Consider the following 17,425-nt stretch of genomic DNA (forward strand, 5'->3'; position numbering starts at 1 on the left):
CAGGCAGCTTCTTTTGTAATCACACAAGTCAGTCAATACAAAGTTAATGAAGCTGAGAATAATGTGATTGATGAACAGTATCCTTAAGGAAAACCAGCACATGGTTAACTGAAGACTCACGTGAAGAACTCACAGGCTGTTTTTTTTTTATGCTGCTTCCTCTTCACAAAAGGAAATAAATCCAGTTGAAACACTGATTTGTTGAAGTTTACTTTCTAATTTAGTGGAGCCCTTTTAAACATGCAAGGCTTTGGTGCCATCTTCTGGAATGATCGTTGTATTGCAGTCCCAACTGTTATGCAGCACGTATTGCTGTGTGTGTTTGTGTGAGAGCAGCAGGCGCTGCTGTTAGAGCAGCAGCGTATCCACCAGTTGAGGAACTACCGAGCCTCCATGGAAGCAGCAGGGTTAAATGTCAGTATTGCTGGGCACCGCCCTCTGTCCAGGGCTCAGTCATCTCCAGCCTCTGCCTCCTTCCCCATGGTGATTCAGGAGCCCCCGGCCAAGCACCAGTTCACTACAGGTATGTTGAATGACAGATTCACACTGAAATGCTTACATTTATCGCAGCTAAATATTTAATTGTGCTTTTGACTGGTGTGTGCAGAAAAACAACATATAATCCCATCGTGTCTCAGGGCGTGATTACAGGAAACTTCTTGTGACAGCAGTTCCCTTCCTTGTAAAATGACCCATTTTGTGCATGTTTGTGATTTTTTTTTTCAGGTCTAGTGTACGACTCTCTGATGCAGAAGCACCAGTGTATCTGCGGTAACACCACTAGTCATCCAGAGCATGCGGGTCGCATTCAGAGTATCTGGTCCCGACTGCAGGAAACAGGCCTCAGGGCACACTGCGAGGTAAGGCCAAAGTAGCAGCAGAACATGACTCCCAGACCAGGGCCCGATGAAAAAAGAAACCGCAAACATTGCTGTTGTTCTATTAAATCATTTCCATCTTCAAGAGTCACATTTAAGATGATAGTCTGGCAGTGTAATTTAAAAACAATGTCATTTCGGAAAAAAAAAGTTAATTTTCCTTATCAATAATCCCACCATCACACAAGCTGTTCATACACTCAGGTGCCGCCGAATGGCACAAGTCACATATTGCGTTTACTTAAATCCACCCATGTGCATTCTGTCATGATGAATATTCACCACCTGGCCTAAAAAGGTTACACACTCTCCTTTTTGGTTAGTCCACATTAAGCTTTCGCCATGCCATTTTTTTGATAAACGTATGCGTATAAAAGAATTCATTTTTTTCCCCGAGTCCAAATTGATATTTTACCCAGATCTTGTATTATTGATGGGAGAGTTGAACCGCGACGTAAAGTCTAATTCTGACTCTCAGTGAGGTTAAGGTCCGGATTCTGTGGTGGCCGGGAGGGAAAATCAATCAGTCTCATGCTCCCTGAACCACTCTCTCACCGTTTGACCCCGCTGAATCCTGGAATTATCATCTTGGAATACACCTGTAACATAAAGGAAGAAGAAATCTTTTAGTGGAAAAACCTGGTCATTCAATATATTCCGGTAGTCCACTGACCTCTTTTTTTTTTTTGGGCATATAATGTTGCTGAGCTGTATGTAAAAATAACTTTATATTGCAGGCACATTGCATCATAATGAATCCTTTTTACAGTTTGAAGGAACATGTTGATGTTTATTTTATAAAAGGTCTTTAAAGTTATAAAGTCTTTAACTGACAAAGTTGCAGGTTTTTATGCAACCACGAGGGGGCAGTGTTGAGCCATTATTTGGACATAAAAGTTACAGTTAAAACGACACACTTGGATGTTAATGTTTTGAAAGTGTGCTATTATTACTATGACATCCAGATATAATTTGGACTTTTTACATGCACTGCTTTTTATGATTTGGTATCCTGAAGTTGACACATTGTAACTTCTGCCACCCTCTGCTTAACCTGAACATCTAAAGTTCTGTTTCTCGTTTTCCTGCAGTGTATCCGTGGTAGGAAGGCCTCACTGGAGGAGTTACAAACGGTCCACTCCGAGACTCACGCCTTACTGTATGGAACAAACCCACTGCGGCAGAAGCTAGACTGTAAGACATGTATCCCAACCTTTTACCACAAGTTTATGGTCATATACTGGGGAAGATTTAACATTAAAACAAATTACGCTTGAACTTCCTGTAGTAGCAGCATATGTTTCACAGTACATGACATATTTGGCACAGGCTCAGTTTACATGTAAACATGCAACATCGAGTCTTCAGTAACTGTCAAATTAGGAAGGCTAACTTCTCCAACAACATGAATTTGCAGCGTCTGTTAAAGGAATTTGCTTTAAAGCTCAAACCACGTCATAACAAAAGGTCCGATCTAATAAAGTGGTGGATGTGTAACAATAAGATGAGGACCTGCTGAAGCTGTTAAAGCAGAAGTCACACAGGCTGCTTAGTCACTTAGATCTGGCCTTAAAGTGCAGGTGGAGCCAAGGTAGTCTGTGTAAATGTGTATGTGTTTGAGTGAGTGCACAGTATATGCTAAAAAACAAGGGTGGTGAGCTCAGTTTTCTTTCCCACGTTGACATGACTTCTTAATATTGCAGCAGAATGATCAGATAGTTTACAGGTGAAATACAAGAAAAATAATGCAATTGCAGTGAAAAACTGATCAAGGATTATAGATTTCTTTTGAAAGGAGTACAGTCATATTAGTCGGCTAATCTCTGTCTACTGATTTCCATTTTCAGTGGCTGAACAGAGCCCTCTCCGTCCTGAAATCTCGCTTCTCCCCGAGGAGAGGCTTGATTGTGAGGTCAATGGGATCTCTTTTTTTTCTTTGCCTAGCCAAATTAAAGCATCCCCCTGTGTACTCTCACTGTTAGATAAGGTCAGAAAGTCAAACGCTCAGTTTAAGAGGTCATGTGCTGATTTGTGTCCACAAAGTTACCTCTTCACTCTGTGACCCTTTTTTCTCATTTTCTCTCGTATTTGTTCTGATTTCTCCCTCAGGTTTGGTAAATCCCATGTTTGTGAAGTTACCCTGCGGAGGCATAGGGGTAGGTCACTCCCAAATATTCATTGTCTAAATAAAGTCTTTCTAATTTGTTTGCATGACATTTATTCCAAACTGCTAGTGGTTAATTCAGCGGAAACTGTTGTGTTTTTACAACATTGTGTTCATCCAATCGATACCCTTCTGGCACTGCTAATATTTAACTCTGGAGCATAGTCTCAGCATCATCAGGTAGTAGTATAACGACCCCGTCGCTCTCTTACTTTGCCCCCTGCCTCTATAATGCTCCCATTTGTTCTTGTTCCACCAAACAAACACACACAAACACCGCCCCTTAAGGACCAGAGGCAACAAAAGCTGTTGCTTGCCTTTCCGCCGTAATTATAACCAGATGTTTCCAGCTCTGTTTGTGTGTGTGGCAGAGGGTTTGATTGGGTTTGTGTGTTCAGCAGTGCGTTTGGGGATGTTTGTTAATCTCGACGGCTGCTTAGATTCTTTTCAAACATGCAGCCTTGCACCTGTAATGTGCCTGTTTTACTGTCTTTTTCCCAATGGTGGGCTTGGAGAAGGTTTGTCCGGCCTCCTCAAACCTCCAGGTTATCTCTCATTCTCAGCCACCTCCTCCTCGCTCCTTTGGGGCGGAAAGGGGGGGGGGAGGGGGAGCCTGAGCCCTGCTCTGCTCTTTTTAATGGCAAATGGAACCAAATTGTTGTCTTCCTGTCATACACTCACATACAAGTCATATGCACACAAATACACACACACTTAGGCTGTCAGCCTGTGGAGAACCATCATTCCGTCATACCAGCACGTTCCCGCTCTTTTCTACCTCTAATCCACACACGCAAACACTCCCCACTTCCCTTTCACTTTTTCCTGACTACTGTAGCTTGTGTCCAATTCCCGGCTGAAACAACATGGACGGGGGAAACGATAAACTGCTCAGTCTCTGCTCGTGCTGTTGGAGAACAGCATGTGTTTGTGCTCATTAGTCTGAGGATATATATATAATTCAGTTTCTCATTCACTGGCTCTCCTGCTCAATCGTTTACTGGGACTGTAATATTTTCTTTCTTTACTCTCAGCTCTATTACTCACTCATCAGCAGTTGCCTTCCTCCCTTCCTTTTTAGTTTTTTTAATCTTTGGTAAAACCTCCACAGTTTTATTTCATGACAAAGTCTTTCTTGGCCCAACTAAAAAGAAGCCTTTTTCTTCTCTGTGGATGTTATTATGGAGTAATCATCCAGCCTTGATCCGTTCCGTCACTAGAGACGAGAAGAAAGCCGAGCGGCTGGCTGAAGCGCGTCGGACTGCCCGGTTGTGGGACCGAGGAGGCCGACTGGGTGGCTAACGTTGCTGTTCCACTCGGCCAGCCGACTGACCCACAGGCCATCAGCCCGGATGAAAGGCTGCCTGACAGGCAGGTTGAAGTTAGCATATCTGAAAGAGTAGAGCCCAGGGTTTACATCAGAAAAGCTGGCCAGAGCTCTGGCACAGATTGCTCCACACGTGTGCACAGTTCAAACACACTGACACACAGCCCTTCCCTTTTCTTCTTTTCCCCTGCCAGCATCTTCTCTCTGTGTTTATCACGCGCTCCATCTGCCTACAGTATCTGCCATGCCTGATGGAGGGTGTGTATATTATCCTGTGCACGGCCCTGTGTACAATCAATCAAATAGAATATTGTGGTCTGCTGGGCTTGAATGCGTGTGTACACATGTGTGGATGTACTGTTGTGATTGGGGCAGAGGGCCAGCCGTGCCTCAGCATTAATCAGGCTTGACCACTGAATTGTTGCTCTGTGGCAGTGCGTGCTCAATTGCAAACGCAGCCATGTACTGTACGTACGACCAATCTGAGAATCTTTACTTACTGCATAATATCAGCTGGTAAATACAAAGTTTTTAGGTTGTTCCTACAAGTTTGCCCAATATGAAGTAATGAGTAATGTATTGTGAATACAGTTGAGTCATATCCAACTTTATTCATTTATTGAGTTTAAAATGTAAATTCACATTATCATTTTCTTCTGAGTAGAATTGAGTCGGTTCTTTAACATGCAGAAGATCTGCACGGTTAAGCCTCTAAATATGCCTTAGTGCTTCATTGTTGTTCTCTGCCTTGTTTTCTCTGTCGATTCATTTCCCAGCCCTTCATGCCCCGGAGTAGACCCACTTAAAATGCCTAACTTTGATCCTCTGAAATGATTTCAAATGTTCTCGCAGTTTTACGATTTCTATCTGACTGAACCTATGTGACTGACCCTGTCAAATATTCCTTAATGCATTAAACAAAGAATAGATGGAAAACGGTAAAAAGTTGAGGGTTTTTTTTACTCTTTTTGAAATGTCATATAAACAAGCTGGGACTGCTTTTGTGTTTATGTGTGTTGGCAGGTGGACAGCGACACCATTTGGAATGAAGTGCATTCATCGAGTGCAGCTCGTTTGGCCGTCGGCTCCGTGGTGGAGCTGGTTTTCAAAGTAGCATCAGGAGAGCTGAAGGTTGGTTTGGAGGACTTAAATTAGTCATGGCTGTTTTTTTGGGCCACAGTATAATGTTCGAGATTTGATTTACTGAAAAAAATGCATGTTTGTCATGTCTTTGTGTGGGGAAATGTGTGCATTACTTGAATCCATGATCATAAGACTGGGAGCTTGGGGTTCAGTCTCCTCCTGCAAGATCAGGGCAGAGTGGATGCTAAATGCATCTAGTTTGTTTTGTTTTAGCACTTGTACTGTACATCCAACACCTCCAAACATGTCAAGAAAGGAGAAACCTCCCTCCGTCATTACACTTTCCACGCAGACCTCCCCACCCTGTGATGTCTTGCTCCCCCACCACCACCCCCCTTCGTTTGTCTGTGGCAACGGCTGCTTACTGTTTGAACCCAGCAGGGAGGCACCGGTGCACAGGCACTGCAAATGCCAGCAGGCCCCGCTAACAGGCCTGCTTTTATTAGTATTACACCAAAGCCACCTGCAGAGCAGTCGACGCAGTTAGCGTTAACTTCACACCAAAATACCGCAGACTAATGACATTCCTTAGAGGGAGACAGACGCACGCCACACCGATACCCACATGGTTTTTGGCTGGGATTGATATCACTCAGCCCACGTCACGTGATGCCTGTTTGTCTGCACAGCCTTTTGAGCCTTTTGGTTTTATCAGAACTTAAAATTAAAAGCAAATGCATAGCACACATTATGATGAAATTTGCACATGAATTCTTTCTTTGCTGCAGCTTTACCAAATTCACAGGTATGGCCTTAACTTAATCTTTACACATACTTCCAAATATGTGCAAACATTGATGATTGCACACTCATTTACACACTCTTGCAGATGGTCATGTGAGGATCCTCGTAGCCAAATGACCAAAGTCCACCTGCACCAACAACTCTGAGCTCAACAGATTGTCATAAATCTACTCGAGGCACACACACACACACACACACACACACACACACACACACACTCGGGCACACATACATCTCTGTCTCTCTGTCTGCTGCTCTAGGCACACAATCCCCTCCTCTTGTATCCTCCACATACACATACATACATACATACATACAGTATAATGCAGAGTTTTTTGGTGGGTTTCCTCAAATCAGCTTGTGGCCACAGTATTCTTCCGACTGGCTGCTAATCCACAGCAGCTGACTCAACATCATTAGTCCAGTTTGCCTTGCTCTACATCAGTCCACACATCTATCTAATGTCCCCATATTGCAGTTGGAGCCTCCCAAAACTTGTTGCTGGGAGCGCTGCCCTCTCTAAGCTCCCCTCAGCTGACCCAAAGCCAGCGTCTGTCCCTATGTGTCTGTAGAGTCTGTGCAGTTTCAGACGCCACTGTAGAAAGATGCTGTGACTTTCTTTTTGGAGTGAGTGGGATAGGTTTTTATTTGGCATTGACTGACTTAAATGTTTATGAATGAAGGGATGGTCAAGAGATTAAACTTTATTTCTATGAGTTTATTCTAAAGCTGCCTTTAACCCCGAGCATCTGTTTTTACAATAACATGCTGTGTGAATTTTTTTTGTCTTCCCTGGCAGAATGGTTTTGCTGTGGTTCGACCTCCTGGACACCACGCAGAGGAGAGTACGCCTATGTAAGTAATATTAGATATCGATGTAGAAAGATTAACCGGACATTCAAGCGTGTGATCATAATACATTTTCAGCTGAAGCCGTCTTTGTGACAGTTTTTATTTTTGACTTTGCAGGGGCTTCTGTTACTTTAACTCTGTCGCCATAGCAGCCAAACTCTTGCAGCAGAGGCTCAATGTCAGCAAGATTCTCATAGTGGACTGGGTGAGTTTACCGGGCAACACGGGGGGTTTATGACGCATTGATCTGAATCAGGTGTGTTGAAGCAGGGAAACGTCTGAAACCTGCAGGACAGCGTTCCCCGAGGACCGGATTTGGACGTCCCTGGTTTAGAGTATGCAAACATATCTTCTGTCTGAAATCCAGTCAAAGAAGGAGTTTGTCAACTTACAAAAGGACAAATGTCTCTGACATTTTCATCCAAGAGCATTGCATCAAACACTTTGGTCAATAAGTATAATAATAGAAAACTTAACTTGTTAATGAGATTTTACTGTCACATTTTATCATTGGTTTGATCAAGGTTAATATTTTAAACTTAAAAGGCACAAAAATTCTATAGCTTTTTGAGGAGAATTGATACAGAAAGTACAAAACTCGAAGTCCTTATCCTTTTTATCCACTCTCAAACTAAATCAAGATAATCACCAAATATAATTTATGTCAATTTATTGTCAATCTGGCATCAAAGTACACCAATTCTCAAATAGAAACACGGTCCTGAGACTTCTTAAAGTCAAACTATTACCTCAGGAAGGGGCTTCCTTTTTAATCCGTCTCATTTTTTAGCAATTTAGTGTGTGAACATTGTTAATTTTTTTTAAATTGTACTTATTTTTGAAAATCTTGGCGAGTCAAATTTTCGTATCTGTTGGCATATAATTGAAGTAATATAGAGCAAATTGTATTACTTTTTCCCTTTTCTTAAAAGAGCTTTTATAGAGTCTCTGCTGGTATTGAGATAGCAGATATTACACCTGCAAGTAGATTCCCTGTGGTCACTGTCACCATAAACAGTGCCAGTTTGTCCCATTTTTTTTTTGTGATACCTAAACCTTCCTCTCGTTCACTAATTTTGGCCTTAAAGGGAAAAAAAAAGAGAAAAATTTTCACCTCCATTTGAACTCTTTTATAAGACTAAATATGTAAATGTAAAAGTGTACAAAGGTTCAAAATGATGTTTTCATATAACAGCTACCAAGTGACTCGTCTCTGCTGTTCAGGTCAGATACTGTCCCCGTTTTTTCAAAGAGACACAGAGTCACTCAGAGGAAGGTATGACAAAGCCTGCCTCGTGTCCAGGAGCAGTGCTCCTCACCAGCTTCCCTCGTTGGTCATGGCCATTCCCCAAAGCCTTTGAAGAGCTCTTTCATTTCCTCTCTGTCACAGACGGAGCGCAGGCTCGTCGTCATGTGGCTTGCCTCCAGCTAACAGCGACATTTTTAGGATTTGTGTTTTAAATCATTCTTTGAATATAGAAATGAGGTCATTTAATTTATGTCATGTTGTTGGCAAGCACGGGCTGCTATTGAAGTTGAGTGTTTTATTGAATCCTGCTGACCATTGTTTGGTAACACTGCAACAGGCTGCAGCAGAGATACAGACCGAGTGTCTCGCCATGTGAGGCTCACGCTGTTCGGCATTCAGCTGATCTTCATGCACTCCTATCAGGGAATAGACAGACGTCTGCTAACTGACTGTTCACATCATTGGAGTCAAAGAAAAGTTCTTTTGAAAATGCTTTTGAATGCTTGTTTGTTCTCATTGTTGCCTTAACCTAATAATTGTTCATGTTTTCAGGATGTTCACCATGGTAATGGCACCCAGCAGGCTTTCTATCCTGACCCCAGCGTTCTCTACCTGTCTCTGCATCGCTATGACGACGGGAACTTCTTCCCAGGCAGCGGAGCGCCTGATGAGGTCAGAGCACCACTGCTCTGTCTGTCTGCTCGCTTTCCCACTGGTTTCTCTGTATTGAAGCATACCAAATGATGCTTTTATGTACTGCAGGTGGGCAGCGGAGCAGGTCTGGGCTTCAACGTGAACATGGCCTTTACTGGAGGCCTGGAACCTCCCATGGGAGATGCAGAGTATTTAGCTGCATTCAGGTAAGATAGTGATTCCCTTTTGCTTTACAGAGAATGTCATCCCTGAATGGTCACATTGTAAATGCAATCCCTTTTTACATTAAATATCTGCCTTAAAAATGCTCAGAGGAAACTGTTTTCAAAAAAACGGCTGGCTGTATGAATGGTTTGGCACAGCCTGTGGAAATACACAGCAAGGTTTGACAAATGATCTGTGGAGAGCTGTTAAGTAGGTATGAGTTTGTTGTTTCTGTTTGGTCTTCATAGTGCGGCTGCATATAACCTCTCAGATCCACACTCGCACATACAGGCATGTCTCAGTGCAGACATGAACATTTCACTTACACATTTCGGATTCATACAGCTGGAAAGGGTCAGGTCTGGATTTGCTCCAGCGCTCTTTGAAGATGGATCTGTGTTTTAAAGCGTGTGTCCATCTGGCCTTTGCCTGACATATCAAACCTGACAGGCCACTATCTTATCGCAGCTTTCGACACGCAACCTCCAGGAAGCACACCTTAACCTGTTAATGCGCCCCAGAACCCTTTGTGCTCTCACTCACCCTCTCTCTTATTCCCTTCCTCCTTAGCCTCCTCTTTCCACATACTACAAACATTGGGCCTCATGCAAGAACATTTTCATATTTTTATTCTAAATTTTTCTCACTTTTAGGTCTCGTACGAACACGCCACGTCAGATTCAACAAACGCTCTTAACTTCAGAAAAAGTGTGTAAACGACCTGCGTAAATGATGAATGCCACCCGTGCGTATTTAACTGCACGTGCACGAGGATAGTAAATTTGCATACTCCATGCCCAAAATAATACCAAATAATGCTGCCATCAAGGCGCAAAAAGAACAACTTTATGGGCTCTGAGATTGAAGTTCTGCTTTCAGAGATCCAAAAAGGAAAATCTGTCATTTTTAGCAGTGTCAGCAGTGGAATTACGGGACCTGCTAAAGCCAAGAAATGGGAAGCAATTACGACTGCTGTTAATTCAGTGTCACCTGTAGTTCGTAATGTCACCAAAATAATAAAGAAATGGTTTGATATGAAAATGGCTTAAAAAAAAAAACGTCTCGCCATGGCCAGGCGATCGATGACTGCAACTAAAGCCGTGCAATCAGTTGTTGCCTCATCATGATGGCCCTTTGATGGGGTGGTCCATGAGGGGGGTCTTGTGGCACCACACCTTCTGGTCTGCCTGGGCTGGTTCAGGTAGTAGGAGACCCTCGTTCATGGCAATATTGTGCAAAATCTGGCATGCCTTCTCTGAACTATAGAGCAGTTTGCCCCCCGCTGTATCGAGACACAACCACCTGGCCTTCAGCTCAGTGCGCTCCCCAAAGGCACAGGTGCTTTGATGTGTGTAGTCTATTGCTCCGATTATGTTTGGCAGTCCAGCCACGGCATGAAAGTCCCTCTTAATTTGTACTTGTTGGACAGCGGTGTATGGGAATATGATGTACCCTGGGTGATAAACTGATGAGAGCTTTGATGACCAAGGGGAGCGCATGGCTCACAGAGGACTGGGACACCCCCGATCTGTCTCCAATCTCCCTCTAAAAGGTTCCAGTGGTTGTTCACCAGCTTGTATGTTCTCCCTGTGTATGCGTGGGTTCTCTCCGGGTACTCCGGCTTCCTCCCACTGTCCAAAAACATGCATGTTAGGTTAATTGGTGTCTCTAAAATTGTCCTTAGGAGTGAGTGTGAGTGTGTGTGTGGTTGTTTGTCTCGTTTGTCTCTGTGTGGCCCTGTGACGGACTGGCGGCCTGTCCAGGGTGTACCCCGCCTCTTGCCCGATGACCGCTGGGATAGGCTCCAGCCCCCCAACGACGGATTAAGCGGATATAAAAAATGTTTGAAGGGAGAGCAAGACCAAGCTATTGTACTGTATTGTACTCTAATTTCTGGGATTAACCAAATGAGTAACATTGATTGTTGTCACATTGCAATGTTCTGATCAGAAACGTTCCTTTCACACATGGCACCCATCTAAACATTGGTAAAAACCTAGAACAGCCGACATGCTTCTACACAAGCATGCAAATATGTTACATAATGGCTCAATGGTTCAGTTTCGTTTGGACTGGTATCAAAAGTCCCAGAGACCAAAAGTTGACGTTTCTGGCACTTAGAATTTAACTATATACTTTGTGACTAGTTTAGTTGTAACTAATAAGACATTCATCCGTCGCAAGCTGAGCTACGCCCAATACCATGACATTGTTATGCATTCTGGGAGAATTTGATGAAATACAGCAGTTTGGTTGCTGATCAACATAGATCCTTGTGCCATGAATCCCCTGAGGCTTCAGCAGTATTTGACTATTTATAGGCTCCATTGGGCCCCAGCAAACCTATCGAGCAGCTCATGGATCACACTCACTCATAATTAAACGTGTGTGTTCCTTGCTTGTATATTGGTTAATAAAAAGTGAAAGGAGGCACTGGATCATATGTCTTTACAATGCTTATGTTGGTCACAAAGCTCATGAAAATGCATCACGTCCTCCTTCAAACATGCACGGTTATGCACAAAAATACAAGTGCAAATGCCCACCACTGTCCATCACTGTAAACCACATGTGCAACCACATTCAGACACCTGATACACAGGCTCTCTGTGTTTCAGTTTCATTGTTTGTCTGTGTGTTGTGGTCGCTTCCTCCCTCCCTCCCTCTCCGTCTGTGGGAGACTGGTGCGTGCCTTGCAGCCAGCACCTTCCCATTCCTCTGCTGGCTTGTGCCACGTTGCATTTGCAGTGGATCAAGTCTGAGCCTCAAGAAAGCCCAGAGAAAAAAGATAAGAAAATTGGCCCTAATGAAAACCAGAAGCACGCTCTCTCTCTCTCTCTCTCTCTCTCTCTCTCTCTCTCTCTCTCTCTCTCTCTCTCTCTCTCTCTCTCTCTCTCTCTCTCTCTCTCTCTCTCTCTCTCTCTCTCTCTCTCTCTCTCTCCCCTCTTGCCATGAACTTGGAAAGAAGAGAGAGGAGGAGAATTAAATTTAATTCAAACCAGCTCTGCACAGAGCCAGATGATACGGCTTTGAAGTGTAAGTGTGCGTGTGTGAGTTTTTCGCTCTCTTATTCTTCCTCCTCTCCTGCTCTCCTCTTCTTTTTTATGAACGAAGGGGGAAAGCCTTCAAGCCTTGCAGGTTAACCTTTAGTTTGCTGGTTTGATGAGCATTCCTCCCTCTAAAGGGCAGAGTCTATATTTCCTCTTCCTTTGAGGGGTAGAGGAGGCTGAATAACTCTGATGGTAACAGCTTTAAAGCCTTCCTGGAAATAATCATACATCATGGAAAATACCAATCAGCCATTAGGATTGACTAATCCAGCGATGTATTGACGGTTATCTGAGCTTGGTGACATGGGATGAGTAAGATCCAGTGTTTATGCACCTGTTGCTGGGTAAACCAAACAACGCTAAACAAAAGGTGACTCTCCATAACTGAAAAGCAACTTCATTTGCAGTAAAATTTGGCTGGAAGTCAGCCAGCAGTTTCGAAGACCGTTAACCACTTTGCTCAGGATGTCCCATACCCTACGGCTCAGTCGTAAACTCTCCCCTCCCTTAATTACCAAACTGTCTTTTTCATCTCTGCATACATAGCCTCTGATTCACACCCATTTATTCCATCTCAAAACCACTTGCTTCCCTCTCTGCCAGTCTGCTAATTGATTACTGTGGTTTTTTATTTCTTTGAATGTCAGGATATTGTTTCATGGTGTAGGAGCCAGAGCTCATGACACCAGCAGTATTCAGCTTCACAAACAAGCTTTTTTTTTGTCTGTGTTCAAGGTTGGAGAAGGGGGTGTGGGAGGTTGAGTGGTTGAAGTTACCCTTGGTAGTCAAGGTCTCCCTCTGCGTCGTGTGTCAGCCCACAACTGTGTCTGTGGTCGACTCCCTTTATTTAGTGTGGGGTCTTTTACTGCCCAAATGTTAATAGGCCAAGGCAGTGGGTTTATGCAGGCAGATGATTTTAAATATCTGTGTGTTTGTCTCATAAACAGGGTGTCATCCACTGTTCATTAATGTCTTCACTCTCCTACTTATGTCATGTTCTCTTTCCAGACAGCCTCTGTCTTTCTCAATGAAACTCCTTGATCTTTTTTGCTTGACGTTTTCCCCTGAAATGTTGCCAGATGCATGCTAGAGCACGGTGACGCACGCACTCCATGTATCATTGCTGTCTGGGACTCCCAGAAACCTCTTAATGCTACCTCACGCCTCTCCCTCAGACAGCTGTGTGTATGTTGGCGTGTTGTTTTGTGGTGTTGGGGGGCGGGGTGCACGCAGCTCAGGGGTATAATCTGGTGGCCAGCAAGAGATGAAAAAACCTTTTGCCTACAAAGTTCAGGGAAAGCTGCTTGCCCACAGCCGGCAAACCAGCACTGTGTTCCTGAGGTCGGCGAAGTGCAGTGGACCTACAACAGAACCCTGCGGTACTCCATCACTCATAGACCTCACAACTTACTTAAATAGACCAGAAACCTTAAAAAAAAGAAAAAAAAAAAGAAATCTTGTGTAGAGCCAGACATCCCACAAGGAATCAGAGAGAGGCGCTTGTTTTGCCATCTGGAAAGTCCAACTATTTATGAGCTGATACAGGTTGAATTATGCTAAACACACTCTTTTCTGCAATCTTGGCCAAGTTTCTAGTGAATTGCTCTTTCAAACCTTGTGAAAATGACCTAGTTTATGTTTTGGTTTTTATTATTTTCCCCATAAAAGATCAATGAAGTCGATATGTTAAAGCTAGTTTAATCTCATTTTATCTACTTCTGTGGAAAATGTTATTAAACACACATCCTTTATTCCGCAAGAGGCACACCATGTAAACCGCACTGGATTTTCCAACCACAGCTTGCAGTGAATCATCACACAGTGTGTCCTACTGTTGATTCGATTTCTGTGTATTTCACATTGTACACAAGCACTCTGTCCTCACCAGCAGCCCTCATTCACCACACCCACCCAGTGCAAAAATTAGCATCCATGCTCAACACACATGCAATTATATCTGTCCTTCCGTTCCTCCTTTTTACTTAAGGACCATGAAATGTATTGCTGGCTCCAAATTTCCAAACTTTCCACTTCAGAGGTATTTGTGGTCATTATCTCTGGCACACACATATACTGTACAGTTCCTAAAAACACACTAGGTGGATGTTTTCTCTGAAAAACTTGAGAGAGAAACAAACTTCCAAAGGAATTAGAAGTGCAGTTGCTGATGCGCTGCAAAGGGTAAGATGTTTAAGATTCCATAGTTTAACATCTACCAGTAGCATTAGAAGCCAAACTTTTAGACAAACTTAGACCACACTCAGAGAAAGGGGTCACCCTGACAAGAAACAAGATAAATAAAAGAGTTTCAATCCATACACTGGACTGCATTACTGACCCTGATGCACCAACTCGGCTCAAATTCCCCCTTATTTCAAACTGTGTTTTTGGACTGAGTTTATGCACTTTGCATGAGTCTGAAAGTTACAAATCCAAAGAAGCATCTGAAAAGTGTTGGTAGTTAAAGTCAGTTAAATGAAAAGTGCTGTGACAGATGGACTGCAAAAATAATTAGATTCCCTGCAAAATCGAACCCCCCTTTCCCCCTTCTTTCATTTAAGAAAGGAAACCAGTTCTAGCGCTTCAAATACATATAGGTGTGTGTTCACTGGGATGAGGAAGTTTCAGTGGCTGTTTTAAGTTGCTATATTGTTATTGTTTTTAAAGGTATGTTATGATCTACAAACTTGTTAAAAATGTGCTCTTCTTAATGTGCAGAATACAAATATGTGACAAATATATTGTGCATTTTGTTTTGTCAAGTAGTTATTAACTGAGACATGATTTCTACGGTGTGTGCATAAATGCATGAATAAAAGCATTATGGAGTCTCTCCATGAAGAAGACAGCCTCGCTTAGTTGGATCCTTACTTATGGCACATAAACAAACCTAGTTACCTGAAATTCAGTGCAACATAATTTCAGCTTCACATTGTAAGAAGTGTAGTCATGGGGAAAAAATCAACAGTTTAGATTCACATGGAATTCTTTTGGATAATGTTATCGTAAAGTCTTGGAAAACAGTATATCATTTTAACCCGCTTATCACCAAGCTTAAATGCAGAAAATAGAGAAAAACAATAAGAGTAACACAATTCTTGCTGCCCTGTCTGTAGAACGGTGGTGATGCCTATTGCCAATGAGTTTGCCCCAGACATGGTTCTGGTTTCCTCTGGCTTTGATGCTGTAGAAGGACATGCCCCACCACTGGGAGGATACAGAGTCACAGCCAAATGTAAGTACTGATCACACCTTCAGAGTTGCATATGACAGTTGTTTGTAACTCATATTATCTTTTTGTACATCAATTCCAATAAAAATAATATATTTCATGGAAAGTATAAACTCATCTGAATTTGATGGTGGTAACATTTCTCAAAAACTGGGATAGGCTCAACAAGAGGCTGGAAAATGAAAGTGGTATTAAAATGAAACAGCTGGAGGAACATGTTAGATATAAATAGGTCAATTGGCAACAGTTCAGTTACATGATTGGCTTTAAAAAAGAGCACCTCAAAAAGACAGAGTCTCTTAGAAGTAGAGATGAGCAAATGTTCATCTTGAATATTGCATCATGTACAGTATGTAGCATCGTCAAAATATTCTGAAAATCTGAAGACATCTGTGTGCCAGGGACACAGCCAAAAATCAAGACTGAATGCCCATGATCTTCTGGCCCTCAAGTGGCCCTGCAGTAAAATCAGATATAGTTCTGTCTTGGAAGTCACTATATTTGTTCAGGAACACTTTAAAAAAGGATTGTCTTTGAACACCGTTTACCATACCATCCCCAAATACAGGTCAACACTCGAGCATGTATTTGTCTATGGTCAAACAAATCAATATCAGAAATTCTTCTTGGAAACAATCCATCCTCCATACTCCAAGAGAAGAGGGACCATCTCCCTCGCTATCAATGTTCAGCTCTAAATACCTGCATCTCTGTTGGTATGGGGTGCATTAATACCTGTGGAACTGGAAACTCGCACATCTGGAAAGGCAGATACTGGTTTTAGAGCATATCTGGAAGGACTTGCATATTTCATAAAGACAATGCTAAACCTCATACTACATCTATTCCAACAGCATGGCTTTGTAGTAGAAGAGTCCAGGTGCTTAACCGACCTGCCTGCAGTCCAGACCTTTCACCAACTGAAAACATTTGGTGCATAATGATTTGCAAAATACGGCACAGAAGACTGGAGCAGCTAGAATCCTATATCAGAAAGGAGTGGCGCAACATTCCTCTCCCAAAGGTCCGGCGACTGGTCCCTTCAGTTTCCAGATGTTTACAGATTGTTGTCAAAAAAAAAAGAGTATGCTGCACAGTGGGAAACATGGCCCTGTCTCAGCTTTTTAAAAACATGTTGCTGCCATAGACTTCACAATGAGCTCATATTTTTCATGAAATGGTAAAATGTCCTATTTGAACATTTGATTTCTTTTTATGTTCTGTTGTGAATAAGTGTTGGTTTATTAGGTTTGTAATTGTTGGGGTTGTTGATTAAAGTTTTTTAAAATTAGCTCTATGCCCAGATCAAAATCTGATTATCTGCATCACTCATCGTGTATAATTTGCAATGTGACATCAAAATGTGGTGGCAGAAAAGGTTGCTATACACACACACAGGCATGTCCATGAGTATTTTCTGCCACTAACTTTGTATTCAAATGGAGAGCGATGCGTGCCAGCAACGAGCCTCTCTAAAACCGCTCTGCTGATCTCAAATAAGAGCAGTGGTCTAGGTTGTCAAAGGGGCTGATATGTGTGGTTTAGAAAGGATTGCTGGAAGAGGGGACGGGGTAGCATTCAGGAGAAAATAAAGTATGGCTGAATGCATATTTTAGAACCCCCCCCTTCCCCTGAGAGGAAACACATCAAAGGCTTTGACCAAGACTGAACGCAAAGCCGTATTTATTCAAATTAAACCTGGCTCATATTATGGCTTGTTTTTTGGCCCCCAGTAAATCCACAGTCCGCTCTGTTTCCCTTTTCCTCTCTGATGCAGTCACCCCTTCCTTCATCCATACTCAAACCCTCTTTTTTTCCTCTTTTTTTTTTTTTTTTTTTTGCTTTGATCAATATCCAAAAGGAAGTTAGAGGCTCAACAGCAGTTTTTACCCATTTCATTCTTTTTGCTCTTTCTCCCCTCCTTCTCT

General features: G+C 42.7%; 1 protein-coding gene across 2 annotated transcripts in view; it reads left to right on the top strand.

The window, feature by feature from the left end:
- hdac4 (histone deacetylase 4) overlaps window positions 1-17,425 on the top strand; it is a 159,898-nt gene that overhangs the window by 119,310 nt on the left and 23,163 nt on the right. For both annotated transcript variants that reach the window (XM_075479076.1, XM_075479077.1), the window contains 10 exons: window positions 337-523; window positions 727-860; window positions 1,970-2,072; window positions 2,988-3,034; window positions 5,393-5,500; window positions 7,056-7,111; window positions 7,226-7,313; window positions 8,910-9,029; window positions 9,120-9,217; window positions 15,382-15,500. In XM_075479076.1, coding sequence (XP_075335191.1) covers window positions 337-523; window positions 727-860; window positions 1,970-2,072; window positions 2,988-3,034; window positions 5,393-5,500; window positions 7,056-7,111; window positions 7,226-7,313; window positions 8,910-9,029; window positions 9,120-9,217; window positions 15,382-15,500 — 1,060 coding nt within the window. The remainder of the gene's footprint in view (window positions 1-336; window positions 524-726; window positions 861-1,969; window positions 2,073-2,987; window positions 3,035-5,392; window positions 5,501-7,055; window positions 7,112-7,225; window positions 7,314-8,909; window positions 9,030-9,119; window positions 9,218-15,381; window positions 15,501-17,425) is intronic.

The sequence above is a fragment of the Odontesthes bonariensis genome, chromosome 12 (genome assembly GCF_027942865.1).
Source record: "Odontesthes bonariensis isolate fOdoBon6 chromosome 12, fOdoBon6.hap1, whole genome shotgun sequence".
NCBI classification, from domain to species: Eukaryota; Metazoa; Chordata; class Actinopteri; order Atheriniformes; family Atherinopsidae; genus Odontesthes; species Odontesthes bonariensis.